The sequence below is a fragment of the Coenobita brevimanus genome, chromosome 87, assembly GCF_032717465.1.
Source record: "Coenobita brevimanus isolate Jiangsu-jjx chromosome 87, ASM3271746v2, whole genome shotgun sequence".
NCBI classification, from domain to species: Eukaryota; Metazoa; Arthropoda; class Malacostraca; order Decapoda; family Coenobitidae; genus Coenobita; species Coenobita brevimanus.
In genome coordinates, this window is record NC_137040.1 from 10,827,997 (window position 1) to 10,845,221 (window position 17,225).

Consider the following 17,225-nt stretch of genomic DNA (forward strand, 5'->3'; position numbering starts at 1 on the left):
CCCGCCATTTCACTGCCCTGCTCCCAACTCACACCCCCCTCTCTCATATACCTCTCCACCCCATCCCTCCATCTCATCCTTGGCCTCCCCCTCCCTCTTCCCCCCTCCACCTCACTCACATACACTCTCTTCGTCAGTCTTTCGCCCTCCATCCTCTCCACATGGCCAAACCACCTCAGTGTGTTCCTCATAACGCTTCCTATCACATCCACATCCACACCACAACGCTCCTTTATATCCTCATTCGTCAGCCTGTCTCTCCACGTGACTCCACAGGCTCCTCTTAAATAACTCATTTCCACTGCTCTCACTCTTGACTTGTGTCCTTCCAACAATGTCCAAGCTTCACTTCCGTACGTTAGAGTTGGTATCACAATACTGTCATGTAGTAACTTTTTCACTTCCATGCTCACTTCCCTGTTTCTTATCACTGCTTTCAAGGAACCAGCAACCTTTCTTCCCTGCTGTACCCTTTCAAGCACTTCACACTCCAAACCTCCATCCTTACTCATCACACTACCCAAATACTTAAACGTACTCACATTTTCCAATTCCTCACCATCTAACCTTGCTGTACATTCACTAACTTCACCTCTCTCAAAGACCATCACTTTACTTTTCCCTACATTCACCTTTAGGTTCCGTTTCTTACACACTCTCTCAAACTCATCCACCAAGCCTTGCAGCTCCCCTTCGTCTTCACTCAACAACACAGTATCATCTGCAAACAACAGTACAGGGAGTTTCCAAACACTATCCTCTCTCACCAGGGCCACTCCAACATCCACTACCCTACCTTGTACCTCTTTTATTACCCCATCCATGTACAGATTGAACAACCATGGAGACATGACACATCCTTGTTTCAAACCAACTTTCAAAGAGAAAAATTCACTTAGTTCACCATCCACACGCACTGCAGCCTTCGCACAATCGTACATACTCTTCACAGCATTCAACAACTTCCCATCTACTCCATATATTCTTAATACTTTCCACAATCCTTGTCTATCCACCCTGTCATATGCTTTCTCCAAATCCATGAAAGCCGCATACAACTTCTTTCCCTTCTCTAGAAACTTTTCCACTAAAGATCTAAGAATGAATATCTGATCTACACAACCTCTTCCCTTCCTAAAGCCTCCCTGTTCTTCTCCAACTAATTTCTCTGTTCTTTCTCTAACTCTGTCTATAAGTATCCTACCATACACTTTTCCTATTATTATATTATATTATCCTACATTTCCCCATGAGGAGCGTAGGAGCCTGGGGCTAGGCAGTTGGTCCTGACATTTAAGATAAGAGTGACCAGCCTCACTTATCCCTGAGTGGCATTATGTGTACAATAAACCCCAACCACCCCATCGATATATACCTGCACCAGCTCAAGGCAACTGGAGTGACTTAATTGCCCGCTAAACCACAAGGTGCCACAATTTGACTATATGGTTACCACCCACTGTAGCAAATGGTTTCCTGGTGTACAGGAAACCACTTGGCTTGTCACTCAGTGTAGAGTTAACTGCAGACGGAAGGAAGAGGAAAGAATGAAGGAAAGAAAGAAAGAAAAAGAAGAGGAAGGATGGAAAGAAGGAAGATAGGAAAGGACAGGCACACGAGAGCAGCACTACATCATCAGTGGATGGTGAGTGCCCCACCAACCACTTCATATCGTTTTCGTTTTCATTTTTAAAGGCTCCAACATGCTTGCATGTGTCGGCCTTGGTCACCTAATGGCGGCTAAGGTCACACTTAATGACCTCATCCCATGTCTTTCTCGGTCTACCCCTCGTAACCCCATCCCCAATATTAACACTTCTCACCTGTGAGAAGAGTGGAGAAATTGCAAGATAGTGAGAAAATGACAGAGTATAAGAGCATAGTGGAAGAAAGATTGGGAAGGTATGAGCTAGAGCAGATGAAAGGGGTGGAAGACGAATGTAAGATATTCACGGAAGAGATAAGCGCAGCGTGTGAGGCGGTTTGTGGAGTGAGGAGGAGATGCAAGGGTGTGCAAGGGACAGCATGGTGGAATGATGAGGTGAAACGAGCTGTGGAACAAAAGAAGAAGGCATATGGTGAATGGTTGGCGAGTAGAGGTAGGGGAGAAGATGAGAGAGAGAAGAGAGAGGTATATGTGAGCAGGAGAAGGGAGGTTAAGAGACTGGTGAAGGAGAGTAAGAAGAAAGTGGATGAAGAGTTTGGGAGGAATCTGAGTGTGAAATGGAGGGAGAGTAAGAAATTGTTTTGGAAGGAGGTAAAGAAAGTAAGGCAGTGTGAAAGGGGAAATAGTAGGGGAGTGAAAGATAGGAATAATAGATTGTTGGTGGAGAAGAGAGAGAAATTGAGGAGATGGAAGGAGCACTTTGAGGATTTGTTGAATGTAGAGAGTGAGAGCAGTGTGAGTATAAATGGTTGGGGAATGGCTGGGAGAAGAAGAGATGAGAGGAGGGAGGAAGAGATCAGTAGGTCGGAAGTAGTGGAAGCGATGAAGAAGATTAAGCTGGGAAAGGCCCCAGGAATTGATGGAGTGTGTGGTGAAATGCTTAGGTATGGGGGTGAGATTGTTGTGGAGTGGATATGGAAGTTGTGTAGATTGGTTTGGGAAGAGGGAAGGGTTCCAGAGGACTGGAAATCAGGTATAATTGTTCCTCTGTACAAAGGAAAAGGGGAGAGAGAAGTATGTGGTAACCATTGGGGTATTTGCCTTCTTAGTGTGACTGGTAAAATATATGGTAGAATACTCATTGATAGGGTTAGGCATATGACAGAGGAGCTAGTTGGAGAAGAACAAGGGGGATTTAGGAAGGGAAAAGGGTGTGTAGATCAGATATTTGTTCTAAGATGTTTAGTGGAGAAGTATCTAGAGAAGGGAAGGAAAGTGTATGCTGCCTTCATGGACTTGGAGAAAGCTTATGACAGAATAGATAGGCAAGGTATGTGGAAGGTATTAAGAATATATGGAGTGGAGGGGAAATTGTTGAGTGCTGTGAAGAGTATGTACGAGGGAGCTAGGGCTACGGTGCGAGTGGATGGTGAGCTGAGTGAGTTCTTTGATCTCAATGTGGGACTGAAACAGGGGTGTGTGATGTCTCCATGGCTGTTTAATATATATATGGATGTTGTAAAGAAGGTGCAAGGTAGGGCAGTGGATGTGGGGGTGGCCCTAATGAATGAGGGTGAGATTTGGAAGCTTCCGGTGTTGCTGTTTGCTGATGATACAGTATTGTTGAGTGAAGATGAATGGGAGTTGCAAGGTTTGGTGAATGAATTTGGGACAGTGTGTAGGAGGAGGAAGCTGAAAGTTAATGTAAACAAAAGTAAAGTTATGGTGTTTGAGAGGAATGAAGTCACAGAGTGTGCAGTGAGGTTGGATGGTGAGGATATGGAGAATGTGAGTGCATTCAAGTACTTGGATAGTGTGATGAGTAAGGATGGAACTTTGGGGGATGAAGTACGTGAAAGGGTACAGCAGGGAAGAAAGGTTGTTGGTACACTGAAAGCAGTGATGAGAAATAGGGAGGTGAGTATGGAAGTTAAGAAGTCACTGCATGATGGTATTGTGATCCCTACCCTGACGTATGGAAGCGAGGCGTGGACCTTGCAAGAGGGAACAAGTCAAGAGTGAGAGCAGTGGAAATGAGTTACTTGAGAGGAGCATGTGGAGTGACGTGGAGGGACAGGTTGACGAATGAAGAAGTGAAGGAACGTTGTGGGGTAGATGTGGATGTGGTTGAAAAGATTAGGAGAAATACACTGAGGTGGTTTGGACATGTGGAGAGAATGGAGAATGAAAGACTGACTAAGAGGGTGTATGTAGGTGAGGTGGAGGGAGGGAGAGGGAGGGGTAGACCGAGGATGAGGTGGAGGGATGGAGTTGAGAGGTATATGAGGGAGGGGGGGGGTGAGTTGGGGGGAGGGTAGTCAAATGGTGGGTGACAGAGTGACTTGGAGGCGTTTTGTCTGCGGCCACCCTTTGCGGGATTAGGGCGTCGGGCTATAGATAGATAGATAGATAGACCTTCCTCACCCAATTATCATCCCCCATCCTCTCCACATGTCCAAACCATCTCAATCTACCTCTCCTCATCACAACACCAATACACTCCAGTCCCATCCTACCTCTCAACTCTTCCATCATAAACCCAGCCCCTCCAGGCATTGGACGCAGGGATGCACTGCACATCCACCTAATCATTGTCATTTCTGTATGTCTGAGCTGGCGAATATCTTCCTCCTTCACAGCCCAGGTCTCACTACCATACAGCATTACACTCCTAACACATGCTGCATACAAAGACCCCTTAGCACATAGGGAGAGTCCTCTCAATGTCAGGAGAGGCAACAGCTCCCTGAACTTCTTTCAACCACTTCTCACCCTAGCCACAGAGCTAGCTCTAGCCCCACCTCCAGCACACAACATGTCTCCCAAATAACAAAACTCTTCCACACACTCAAGAGATTCACCAGCACGTTCAATCCTTTCACAGCTGACAATCTCCACCTGCTCACCCCGACACGCCGTACACATAAAATCAGCATTATCTCGCAGTCTACCTCTGATACCACTACATCTCTTATGCACCCATTTATCACACAAACTGCACAAGATGGAATTACTTCCCACACCCTTGTGGCAAACTGCACAAGGCCACTCTCCCTCGTCTTTGACAGTACCGCCACCAACCCTAGATATCATCACTTCTGTTTTATCTGCATTTACCCTTAAACCCTTGTGCCCCATACCATCTCTCCACTTCCTAAACCTTTCCTCCGCCTCCCTTTTGTTCTCTGCAATCAACACCAAATCATCAGCATACAACTCCCACGGGAGTCCGTTTCTAAAGTCACGTGAAAGGGCTTCAAGTACCATAATAAACAACATGGGACTCAAGATTGACCCCTGATGCACACCAACATTCACGGAAAACTCATCACTCAAATCTCCATTCACTCTTACCTGGGTGTAAGCACCCACATAAATGGCCATAACCACCCTAACCAGCCACTCCTCCAAGCCAAGCTCTCTCATTGCCCACTTCACCACCTCTGTAGGGACTCTGTCAAAGGCCTTTTCCAAATCAACAAAAACAAAATAAAGATCCCTTCTCCTACCAATATATTTTTCCTGAAGCTGTCGAACAATGATTATAGCATCAGTGGTCCCCCTACCTGGCATAAACCCAAACTGCATCTCATCAATATGCACTCTTTCTCTAATCATACCTTCTAAAACTCTCTCCATTACCTTCATTATCTGATCTAAAAGCTTTATACCTCTATAATTTCCTCTTTCCAGGGCATCACCCTTCCCTTTATACACATTTACAATTACACTCTTCAGCCAATCATCTGGGACAACACACTCATAATATATATATATATACATACACTCAAACTTCGACTTAAGGGACTAAACGCGGAATCAACTTGTCTCTTACTTGAAAATGTCCATTGTTTTACCACATATAAAGACAATCTTATTATGAAATGCAATGATTATTTCAATTATCTTACTTATTTATATGATTCTGAATATTATTTTACAGGTACAATAGAAAGAAACATATTAATGTGTATAACCTAGACATTATGTATCATTTTTGAATGATCTTGTCCATTTGTCAGGTAGAATATGGAGTCCCTTAAATCCGAAATCCCTTAAATGGAGGTCCCTTAAATCAAGGTCTGAGTGTATTTTAAGCATTTCATCAACTTTGTTATGAATCTTACATAAATCTACAGTCCCATAACTGACCGGTAACAGAACTGCTTGTCTGGACACTTGGAGCGATCAGCTGAGATGAAGACAAACTGATCCCCATAATCTGCTTGCAAATCTCGTTTGATCTCCTCTAGTGCTGAGAGTGGAGTGTGGCCAGCAATGTAGAGATTAGTAAGCTTGCGTATTGTTTCTTCAGAAACATCACGTTTGGCCAGGCACTCTGGGGAGAGCAAGTGGTGGTTGTGGCGAAAATCCAAGTACACCCGGGTTGGAAACTCTTGTAGGAATTCATCTGTAGACCTGATGGGAAGTTGTAAAGGAAGAACACTCTTTAATAACATACTGATAAACTGATGTTTTCATTCTGGTAACTATGCATCTATTTATTGCCTAATTTCAACCATCAGAGCAATCTAAAACAAAATGTACAATAGAATAAACCTGACTGAGATGGTACTGTCATCACGAAACTCCATACAGAGAGCCAGAAAATACTAATAAAAGAGAGATAATGAATCAAGCAAGGAAACAAAAGTGCACCAAAGCTATTCACTGGATCTCAAGGTTTTCAGGAGCCTGAAGTGGTGAAATGGTATGGCGACAGAACTACCATAAATAGTAAATGGTTAAGCAATCTTAAATTTGCAGTTGACACATTTATTATTATCATTATTTTTTTCCAGTGAATCTGGCTATGAGAAATGATACACACATTGAACTGAGTGTCTGACAGTATATATGAACATCAATAAGAAGAATTTGAATGCAATATTTAACTTGCCATTTTTGGCACAAAAAAAAAAAAAAAAAAAAAAAGGGAATGTGCTGTGAGTTGTCAACTGTGCTGAATAGATCTGAGGCACGGTTTCTCAATGCTAATCATATCAAATCACATACATGGGATCCAACATGCTTGCATGTGTCGGCCTTGTTCACCAAATGATGGTTCTCCACTAAGGAGAGGACAAAGGTAAGAATGCTGGAAAAGAAGTGCAGGAGATCACTATGTGGGGTACGCTGGCTGGATGAGTAACAGATGCCAAGGTTTAGGAGACAGGTGTGGAAGTGAATGCAGCATGATGGAGAGTGCTGACCATGATGCGTTAGAGCACTGTGGCCATAAGGAGATAATGGGTGATGAAAAATCCATAATAAGAAAAATAAAATAGAAGCAAGGGCAGTAAGAGAATGGAGAAAGCACAGGATGAAGAGGAAGGATGATGTGAAAGAGACTTTGAATCACAAAGCTCTGACCACCCAGGACTATGAGAGACAAGTATGAGGGCACAGGAAATAGGAATGGAGTGGTTCATTGGGGGATGCCTTGCTACCAATATGTACAAGGTATGGAACGAAACAATAAGGGAATACTGCTGAATGGCCAAAGAGGCCTGGTTGTGGAGTTAGTAAACGTTTGTTAAACTGAATCATGATAAACTGGATTTCAGTTACAATAACCTCTGTGAGTCTATTGAACAATCTTCACATTAACTGAATGAAAGAATGAAAGGTGATATGGCAACCAGACCAAATGATTAAGTGAGTGGTGGGTTAATTTCATTCATATCATTAATAAAGACTCCAACATGCCTGCATGCGTCGGCCTTGGTCACCTAATGGTGGCTCTCCATGCTGTTCGATCTCTGGCAGCCTTCCTATTCAGTCCCTTATCCCTGAGGTCATACTCTTTGACCTCATCCCAGCTCTTTCTCTGTCTGCCTCTCACAACCCTACCCCCAGTGTTCACACTTCCTACTTTCTGCACCCAACTGTCATCCCCCATCCTCTCCACATGCCCAAACCAACTCAATCTACCCCTGGCTCATCACAACACCAATACACTCAAGTCCCATCCTTCCTTTCAACTCTTCCATTGTAAACTTAGCCAAAAAGTAATTTTTTTCTTTCTCTGTTCTGCTTTTTTATTACTGACTGAAACTATTTAATATATATCTATACAGTATGTATACTGTAATTCCATTAGGTTCACTGAATAGAAATGAGCATAAATCGAACCCGGGGTTGTTAAAGTCCCCCTAACAAATATTGGTTACCTCCTCAGCTTTTGCCTCCAATGGATTTATGTTAAGAGTTTACTGTTCATCAAACCTGGAGAAGCATGCTGTATGACAGCTGGCTTCAGGCATCACCCAGCTGCAAAAGGGGGGTTGACTCTCTCTCTCTCTCTCTCTCATGCATGTGTGTGTGTGTGTGTGTGTGTGTGTGTGTGTGTGTGTCACTGTCACCCAAATTAGAACCTCCAAAGTTCATATATGATGCTGTTAATCAACTCCAGCCTGTCTGGCTAAGCAAACCCCTCAATCGTAGGCAAGAAACTGCCCCTGCAGGGTCATCCCATGCAGTGAACCAATGTTTCCTTGCAGATGAGAATGCATTGCCACAGCAAGATGCAGGGAAAAGTGTGGGGGTTTGATTCCAGAATGGAAGCCGCATTTGCATCTCTCCATCCAGTAAGCCCTTTGAGATTCCAATGATGTATGTTTGCGTCGTTTCAAATCCAACCTCAGAAATTCCGATGATGCATTTATGCATCATTTAAAGATCTATCTATCTACTGCCAGATGCCATAATCCCATAGGGGGTGGCCATTTGACTATGAGTTATTTGTTTTACGGGGAGGGGCACTAACCCTCCACCAACCCACTTGTTGACACGTAGGGAGCACGTATGGTTTGGTTATATACCAGTGATGTAAATGGTTTCTTGGCTTACAGGAAACCACTTGGCTTGTCACTCAATGTAAAAGCCACCTGTAAAGGAAAGAAAAGCAATAAGAAGTGACAGGAAAGATGGGAGAAATAGGAAGAGAGGAGGGCAGGCACAGAAAAAGTGATAAAGGCTAAGGAAGAATACTTTAGTAAAATATTCACCAATAGCAGTGTTTATGTGTCATAACAAAGAGACTCAAGCGTGACATCAAGGAATGGTTGCTCTATGTGTGGCAGGTACTGCACAGCTGGCCAGACTCATAGCTTTGTCTCTTTATTACTTTATTCTTGGCAACTATTTTTCTACAACAAAGTATAAAATTTTTGGTTTTTACCTAACCTCAACTTGTCCTTTTGATATTTTATTTTCACTGTTTTCCTTTTTTGAACATACTACAATAAAGTACAACTATTCAGCTTTAAAATGACACCAAAACCAGCATTCTATCATGAAAACTTTATTTACACAGACCGATCAATGAAAAAGATCACAAAACGAATATGCAGCTGAGAATCATACAAAATTGTGCACCTTTTTTCTTTTGCTTTACCAAGCAGTACATGCATAAATTGCCATTAACTATATCATCATCACCATCCAGACCTCCTTTCCCACCCAAGTTCAGGGTAAGGAGTAGCAATGTTCAGACAGCATAAACCTGCCCAGTCCAACAGGCCACCATTCACTCATCATTCAAGCCCCCAGAATCCTGGCTCTACCGGATATGCCAGAAACATTCACCACATTCTGCAGCTTCACACAAACGTATCCAATTGAGTCAATTCGGATACTGCCATGCTCACAAGGTGCAAAAATCCCTGATCATGCACTTCTCCTCACAAAATTCATCCAGCCAGCTCGATCACTTGTCAGTTCCCTAGCCTCACCAACTTCCAAACCTCTCTTCCTCAAACACTCATTCACCATATCTCTCCACCTTCTCCTTGACCTACCTCACCTCCTCCCTCCTTCAAATTCACTCAGGTATACCTTCTTCACCACTCTATTGTTATCCATTCTCTCCACATGACCATACCATCTCAGGACACTCTCCTTGATTCTGGTGTCCACCGACTTCCTCACTCCACACCTTTCACGAATCACATTACTTCGAATCCTATCGACCCTTTACTCCACATACATTCCTCAGCAGTCCCATCTCCACTGCTATTACTCTTGACTTTTCATTTTCATGCCACATCATAGTCTCACACCCGTATGTTAAAGCTAGCACTAACACTCCCTCTTGTAAGCCTCATGCAGCTGCAACACTCAAGCCTCTGTTTCTTATCAAGGCCTTCATTGCACCAGCTACTTTTCTTCCTTGTGTCACTCTACTTTCAACTCCTTTTGCACATTTTCCTCTCTTTTCTATCACTGTACCCAAGTATTTGAACTCTCTCACTAATTCCAGTCTCTCAACATTCACTGTGACATCATGCTGGAAGTCACTTCTCTCTCAATAACCATCACTTTACTTTTCTCTACATTTACTCTCAATGCACGATGCTCACAGACGTCAGCAAAACTTTGCACTAGCCTACTAAGTTCTTGTCCGGTACTTGCAAGCAGTACTGCATCGTCAGCATACAACAAATTTGAGATATTCCATCCAACACCATTCATTATAACACACCTATAATGTCCGGTACTTTAGTGGGTAGTTATGGCATTCCAACCAGATTGAGCCTATGTAGGTTTATATCCAAGGGATGGTTGAGGTTTATTGCCCACTTAATGCCACACAGGGATGTGTGAGGCTGGTCACTCTCATCTTAAATTCAGGACCAACTTGCCTAGCCACGAGCTTGTACGCTTCTCATGGGGCAACACAGGATTAGATGATGTATGTACGTATGTTAAACCTGATTTATATGTCTTTATTAGTTCTTCTTTTGCCAAATATTTTACTACAGCAAGGTACAGAATCTTTGGTTTTCTGCTAACTTCAACTTGTCATTTTAATTTTTTATTTAATTTGTTTTCCTTTTTTGAACATAGTATGATAAAGTACAGCTATTCAGCTTCAAAATAACACCACAACTGGCATCCTATCATAAAAAGTGTTCTTACACTGACTAATCCAAGAAACAGATTACGAAGCAAATATGAGGCCAAGACTAAAAAAAAACTGTGCATCTCTTTCCTTTAGCTTGACTGCAATAAAAGGCAGAAATAACCATAATCTATATATCATTGCAAAGGTAATTTATTGTAGTTTTGCATGGTTTAAACCAATATCTATCTATCTATCTATCTATCTCTTGCCAGATGCCTTTTTCTCGTAAAGGGTGGCCACAAACAAATCACCTCCATTTTGCCCTGTCCCCTGCCATTTCACTGTCCTGCTCCCAGCTAACACCCCATTCTCTCATATACCTCTTCACTCCATCCCTCCATCTCATCCTCTGCCTCCCCCTCCCTCCCCCCCACCCCTCCAACTCACTCATATACACTCTCCTCACCAGTCTCTCGCGCCCCATCCTCTCCACTTGGCTCAACCACCTCAATGTGTTTCTCCTGATGTTTCCTATCACACACCACAATGCTCCTTCACTTCTTCATTGGTCAGTCTGTCTCTCCATGTGACTGCACAGGCTCCTCTAAAATAACTCATTTCCACTGCTCTCACTCTTGACTTGTGTCCCTCCAACAAGGTCCAAGCTTCACTTCCATATGTTAGAGTTGGTATCACAATACTGTCATGCAGTAACTTTTTCACTTCCATCCTCATTTCCCTGTTTCTTATCAGTGCTTTCAGAGAACCAGCAACCTTTCTTCCTTGTTGTACTCTTTCAAGCACTTCACCTTCTAAACTTCCATCCTTACTCATCACACTACCCAAGTACTTAAACACACTCACATTTTCTATTTCCTCTTATATATCTTTATTACTTTGTTTTGGCTGAATATTTTTCTATGGGAAGGTATAAAATTTTTGGTTTTCGTGTAACTTCAACGCATCATTTTGACTTTTCATTTTCTTTGTTTTCCTTTTTTGAACACACTATGATAAAGTACAACTATTCCGCTTTAAAATGACACCAAAGCCAACCTTCTATCATGAAAAGTGTTTTTACACAAAGTGGTCAAAGAAAAATATTGCAGAACGAAGATGTGGGTCAGCGTGAGAGTGGCTGACTCTAGCACTGACATAATCTGCCCGACCTAGAAACCTGACAGGGTTACACAGGCACCATAGCAGGTTCCACTTCATCTCATAATCTGCTTACACGGTTATCACCAAGCAATGTACAATGTAAATGGTTCCCTTGGTTACAGAAAACCATTAGGCTTGTCACTCAGTGTAGAACCACCTGAAGTGGAAAGAAGAGTAGTAAAAAGTGAAAAAAGTGAAAGGAAGGAAAGGGAGAAGTAGAAAGAGAGGAGGGAGACACAAAGACAGAATGAAAAAAAGTAGGGAAGAAGTAGGCACCTCTACATCAAGTAAGTAGATGATTGTCACCACCACCTACTTACAATTTGAATACAATAATATTTAAATTGTGTGTGTAGTGTCCTCAATAAGTCGGTGCATAAGAGATGTAATGGCATTAGAGGCAGACTGCAAAATAATGCTGACATTATGTGTGCGGTGTGCCAAAGACAGCATGTAGAGACTGTCAGGTGTGAAAGTAATAATCTTGCTGGAGACTCTCTTGAGCATATGGAGGAGTTTTGCTATTTAGGGAGCATGTTATGTGGTGGATGTGGGGCTGTGACTTGGGTAAGGAGATAAGGAGTGGTTGCAGGAAGTTCAGGGAGCTGCTGCCTATCCTAACGCAGACAAAGTTCTCCCTCCGTGTAATGGGATCTTTGTATGTGGCATGTGTTAGAAGTGTAATGTTGTATGGTAGTAAAACATGGGCAGTAAATGAAGAGGATATTTGTAGGTTCAAACATACAGAAATGACAATGATTAGATGCATGTGTAGTGCATCCTTAGAGTGAGGCCTGAGGGGAAAGGCTGGGATAGCGACTAGAGTTTAGAGGAAAGATGAGACTGGAATGTATTGGTGTTGTGATGGGGAGAGGTAGAATCAGATGGTTTGGGCATGGTGAGAAGATGGAGGATGACATTTGGGTGCGGAGGGTGAGAAGTGTGAACATAAGGGGTAGGGCTGAGAGAGGCATACCAATAAAGACCTGAGACAAGGTCACAGAGTGTGACCTAAGGGATAAGGAACTGAAAAGGGAGGCTGCCAGAGATCAAGCAGTGTGGAGAGCCACCATTAGATGACCAAGGCCGAAACATGTACGCAGGTTGGAGTCTTTGTAAACGATACGATATGACGGCGATACAATCTCTACAGCTAACACTCAGACTTCATATGCTCCTGAAGTATCAGTACAAAAGATCTAGCTGCAGCATTATTTGTTAGCTATGTACTGTAACATGCATCAATGTATGAACAGCCTGCCACTGGTTTTATGATATAAATAAATTAGCACAAATGTGATGAAAGGACAGCATGCTAAGAAAACTAACATTTCAACTCTTTAACACTTCATACTTTGACCCATTTGGGGAAGAAACTAGCTACAAGTTTATTTTGCCTATTTTAAATCATATGTTTGGTTCTTTGACTTTCATATTTTAGCTAATAATTAATATGATGAAGGTAGCACAGTATAATCTATGGAGTATGGATAATTATGAGATTTTAGACTGTGTCCCTATCGAGCCAATTCACTCCTTTCTTCCCCTAAGGCTGGCATTTTGTTCCCTGCGCTTTAATGACTTACATGATTAGCTGGTAATTTGATGCTGCCAGTACAGTATATACAGATTATCTCAGCAGCCAAGATACTGGTATTAAGGGAAGATAAAAAAAATCACACCCAACTCTGCATACTGTATAAATGGAATTCACTTAAACTGGAGTGCTATCTGAACCATACAAGCCAACAGTACTTTTACTGCACTGATGATCAGTAATGAATAATACAAAATTATGAAGAGATTATATTTATTAATAAGGTGCACCTAAAAAGTGTTTAAAGCTCTTACACCACCAACTACAAGCCAAGTCAATGACTGTAGCACTGCTGACTGGTAGATACTCATAAGTAGAATGTGGAGACACTGACAGTCACTAGTTTACATATTCATCCATAGTGAACATGACAATTGCTCTGTCTGTACCAAATAATTCAATCTACCAGTAATGACTCTGGAAAGAATCTGGTGTTCAAACCACAGCTTCACATTTTGGAAATAAAAGTAAAAAAAAACTTACTGGTACAGGGCATCCTCATTATAATGATGAGACGTGTTTGGGAAAACCCATTGCTGGGCCGGGGTATTGGTTACCGGGGACGTTAAAACACAGAACGTATCGTGATGCGTTTGGGAGCCTTGGGATACCCCCCCAACCAAGGCCAAAACCCACCCAAATGAGTCCATAAAAAATTTTTTAGCTCACCTAAACCTGAAATAGCTGTAAAATAAGCTAAACTAACCCTAGAGGCAATTTATAACTCACCTACACCCAAAAATAAAATCTGAAAATCATCAAAAATAAGTCAGGAAAAATTAAACTTAGTGTTTGCCCAACCTGTGACTAAACCACATTAAACCATGCTTAAAAGCAGTTTATAAAACAACCTAAACACAAAAATTAAATCTAAAACATCATCAAAACTGTAAAAACACACATACACACACATCCAGGAAGAAAGGGAAATGAACAAGAAAAAAATGGAAGAAAATGTAGTGAAAATACCGAAGAAAAAAGAGAAAATAGTGAGAGAAACTGTAGAAAGGAACAGATGTGTGGTAATATTTGGAAACAGGGAAGAGGACGAAAAGGTTAGGTTCGTAAGACTCGAGAGAGACACGAACCTGGTGAGAGGAATATTAGGCAAGATTGACCCCGAAGGAGACATGTGGGTAAAAGAAATTGAGGAAGTAAGGAGGATAGGGCCTTATAAGAAAGGGGAAACAAGACCAATGAGAGTCAAGTTTACATCAGAAAGTGTAATAAATGAGATACTTAGAGTGACCTGGAAATTAAGCAAAGAGGCGGGGATGGAAAATATTATAATAAGAAAAGATCTGAATGAAGAAGAAAGAAGTTTTAAAATCATTAAAGGAAGAAGTAAAGGAAAAAAATGATAAGAGGACAGAGGAAGTATGTAATACTTTTTTTTGGAGAGCAATGGATATGAAAGTAAGGAAGTGTTATTTAAGGAAATAGAAGTGAAGGAAACTAAGGTGGATGGCTGTGAAAGATCAGAGGTTGAGGAAGTGGTACAGACAGAGAGTAGGAGAGAAGAGGGTATTAAGAACGTCAAAAATAATTTGAAGGTGATATATACTAACGATGATGGTTTCATATCGACAAGGATCGAAATTAACGATTTCTTGAGAGAACATGAACCTGATGTCATGTGCTATGTAGAGACCAAATTAAGAGAAGATATTGATGTTCATTTGGGAGATGGTAAATACAAACTGTGGAGAAAAGACAGAAAAGAAAAAAAGGGAGGAGTGATGATAGCAATGAAGAACAACATAAATGTAGATACTGTGGAAATGGGAGAAGGCAGGGCTGAAGTGATATATATGAAATTAGAAACTGGAGAGAATGTTAAGAGAGATATGGCGGTAGTGTATGTTCCCCCAAAGACGAGAGCATAGAAGGATGATGAATACCATGAGATGTTGTCAGATATGGCTAGGCATTTGCAAAAAATAATTGAGAAAAGCAATAATATAATTTGGTGGGTGATTTTAACTGTAAAGAGGTGAACTGGGAGGAATGGTACTCGGGAGGCGGCGAGGATTCGTGGGGCACTATGTTATTAAATATAATAATAATGTGATGACACAATGGGTCAAAGAAGAGACACGGTTTCGAGGTGAGGACACACCAGCAAGGTTAGATTTACTGTTCACCAAAGAACCCGATGTAATAGAATCATTGAAATATCTGTCCTTTACGAAAAAGTGATCATGTGGTCATTGAGTTCCAGATGTTAATAGGGAACGTCGGGCCAAGAGACGAGCTTCATAGACAGGGAAGATACAACTTTGGGAAAGCAAATTTTACAGGATTGAGAAACTTTTTTGAAAATGCGGATTGGAGAAAATTCAGAGAAACAAGAGAGATACAGAGGAAGTGGGATATCTTTCTAGACCTCTATAATTTAGGAGTGGAAAAATTTGTACCAAGAGTAAGAGGGAAAGAAAACAGGAAAAAGGAGTGGTTTAATAGAAGGTGTATGATAGCAAAAAAAAAGAGAGAGATAAGGCGTGGAACAATTGGAGAAAGAGAGGTAACAACAGACAAAGGAAAAATATAAAAGAACAAGAAATGAATACACAAAAATACGTAGAGAAGAAGAAAGGAATTTTGAAAAAGGTATAATAGACAAATCCAAGGATGAACCCAAACTGTTTTATAGATTTGTTAATGGCAAACTGAAACAAAAGGAAGGAATCACCAAACTGAAAGTAGAAGGAGAGGTCTTTAAGGATGCGGCAATGCAAGCAGAAATAATGAACAAACGTTTCCAGTCAGTTTTCACTAAAGAAAAGGAGCTTGTGGAAGGGGAGTGATTAGAAATGTTCCGGTGATAAAAGATATAAAAATGGAGGTACAGGAAGTGTATAAATTACTGGAAACTCAAGATGTAAGGAAAGCCCCAGGACCTGATGGAAATTCTAATTGGGTACTGAAGAAATGCAGAGAACAATTGGCAGATAAAATTCACAGTTTAATCGTATGCTCACTGGAAGAGGGGAAAGTGCCACAACAATGGAAGAGGGCAAATGTGGTACCAATTTACAAGGGAGGAAACAGGGAAGAACCCCTGAATTATAGACCAGTGTCTCTAATCAGCATGGTCGCAAAATTGTGTGAAAGAACATGAAAGACAGATGGATAAATTATCTGGAAGAGATGAATATTTTGGCTGAATGTCAGTTTGGATTCAGAAGTGGAAGGTCATGTGTTTCTAACTTGATGAGCTTTTACTCAAGAGCGATTGACGTGGTACAGGAGAGAGATGGTTGGGTGGATTGTGTGTACTTAGACTTACAGAAGGCCTTTGACAAGGTACCTCATAAGAGACTAATGTGGAAACTAGAATATATAGGAGGGCTGAAGGGGAAACTTCTGGAATGCATGAGAGACTTTTTGAGAGACAGACAAATGAGGACAGTAATAAAGGATAGGATGTCTGGATGGACGGAAGTAACAAGTGGAGTCCCTCAAGGCTCGGTGTTGGCGCCAGTAATGTTCCTGACAACGGCCATACCACGTTGAGTACACCGCTTCCCGGCCAATCAGCGAAGTTAAGCAACGTTGGGTCTGGTTAGTACTTGGATGGGTGACCGCCTGGGAACACCAGATGCTGTTGGCATCCCTACGTGTCAAGTGGGGTTGGTGGAGGATTAGTGCCCCTCCCTGTAAAACAATTAACTCTAAGCCATTGGCCACCCCGTCTGGGATACATGGCGTCTGGCAATGAATGAATGAAAAAATATGGTAGATGGAGTGAACAGTTATGCAAGTCTGTTTGCTGATGATGTAAAGATCTTGAGGAAGGTAGAGGTTGAGGAGGATTGTAAAATACTGCAGGAGGATTTGGATAGGATACACGATTGGAGCCGGACGTGGGAAATGAAATTTAATGTAAAGAAATGTAAAATATTGGAAATGGGTAAAAGTACCAGGAGGCCATCACTGAATTATTTGTTGGGTAATGAATTAATTACAAAAAGGAGAGAAGAGAAAGATTTGGGAGTGCTGGTCCAAGATAG

The 17,225-nt window shown here is 41.7% G+C and overlaps 1 protein-coding gene and 1 non-coding gene across 2 annotated transcripts in view; one reads left to right on the forward strand and one right to left on the reverse strand.

The window, feature by feature from the left end:
• LOC145410974 (uncharacterized) overlaps positions 1-17,225 on the reverse strand; it is a 125,596-nt gene that overhangs the window by 31,805 nt on the left and 76,566 nt on the right. Inside the window, exon 4 of the mRNA XM_080281030.1 lies at positions 5,759-6,025. Within this exon, the coding sequence (XP_080137156.1) occupies positions 5,759-6,025 (267 nt within the window). The remainder of the gene's footprint in view (positions 1-5,758; positions 6,026-17,225) is intronic.
• Positions 16,707-16,825, forward strand: LOC145411068 (5S ribosomal RNA). Its single transcript, XR_013899361.1, has one exon. It is a non-coding gene; the product is annotated as a 5S ribosomal RNA (ribosomal RNA).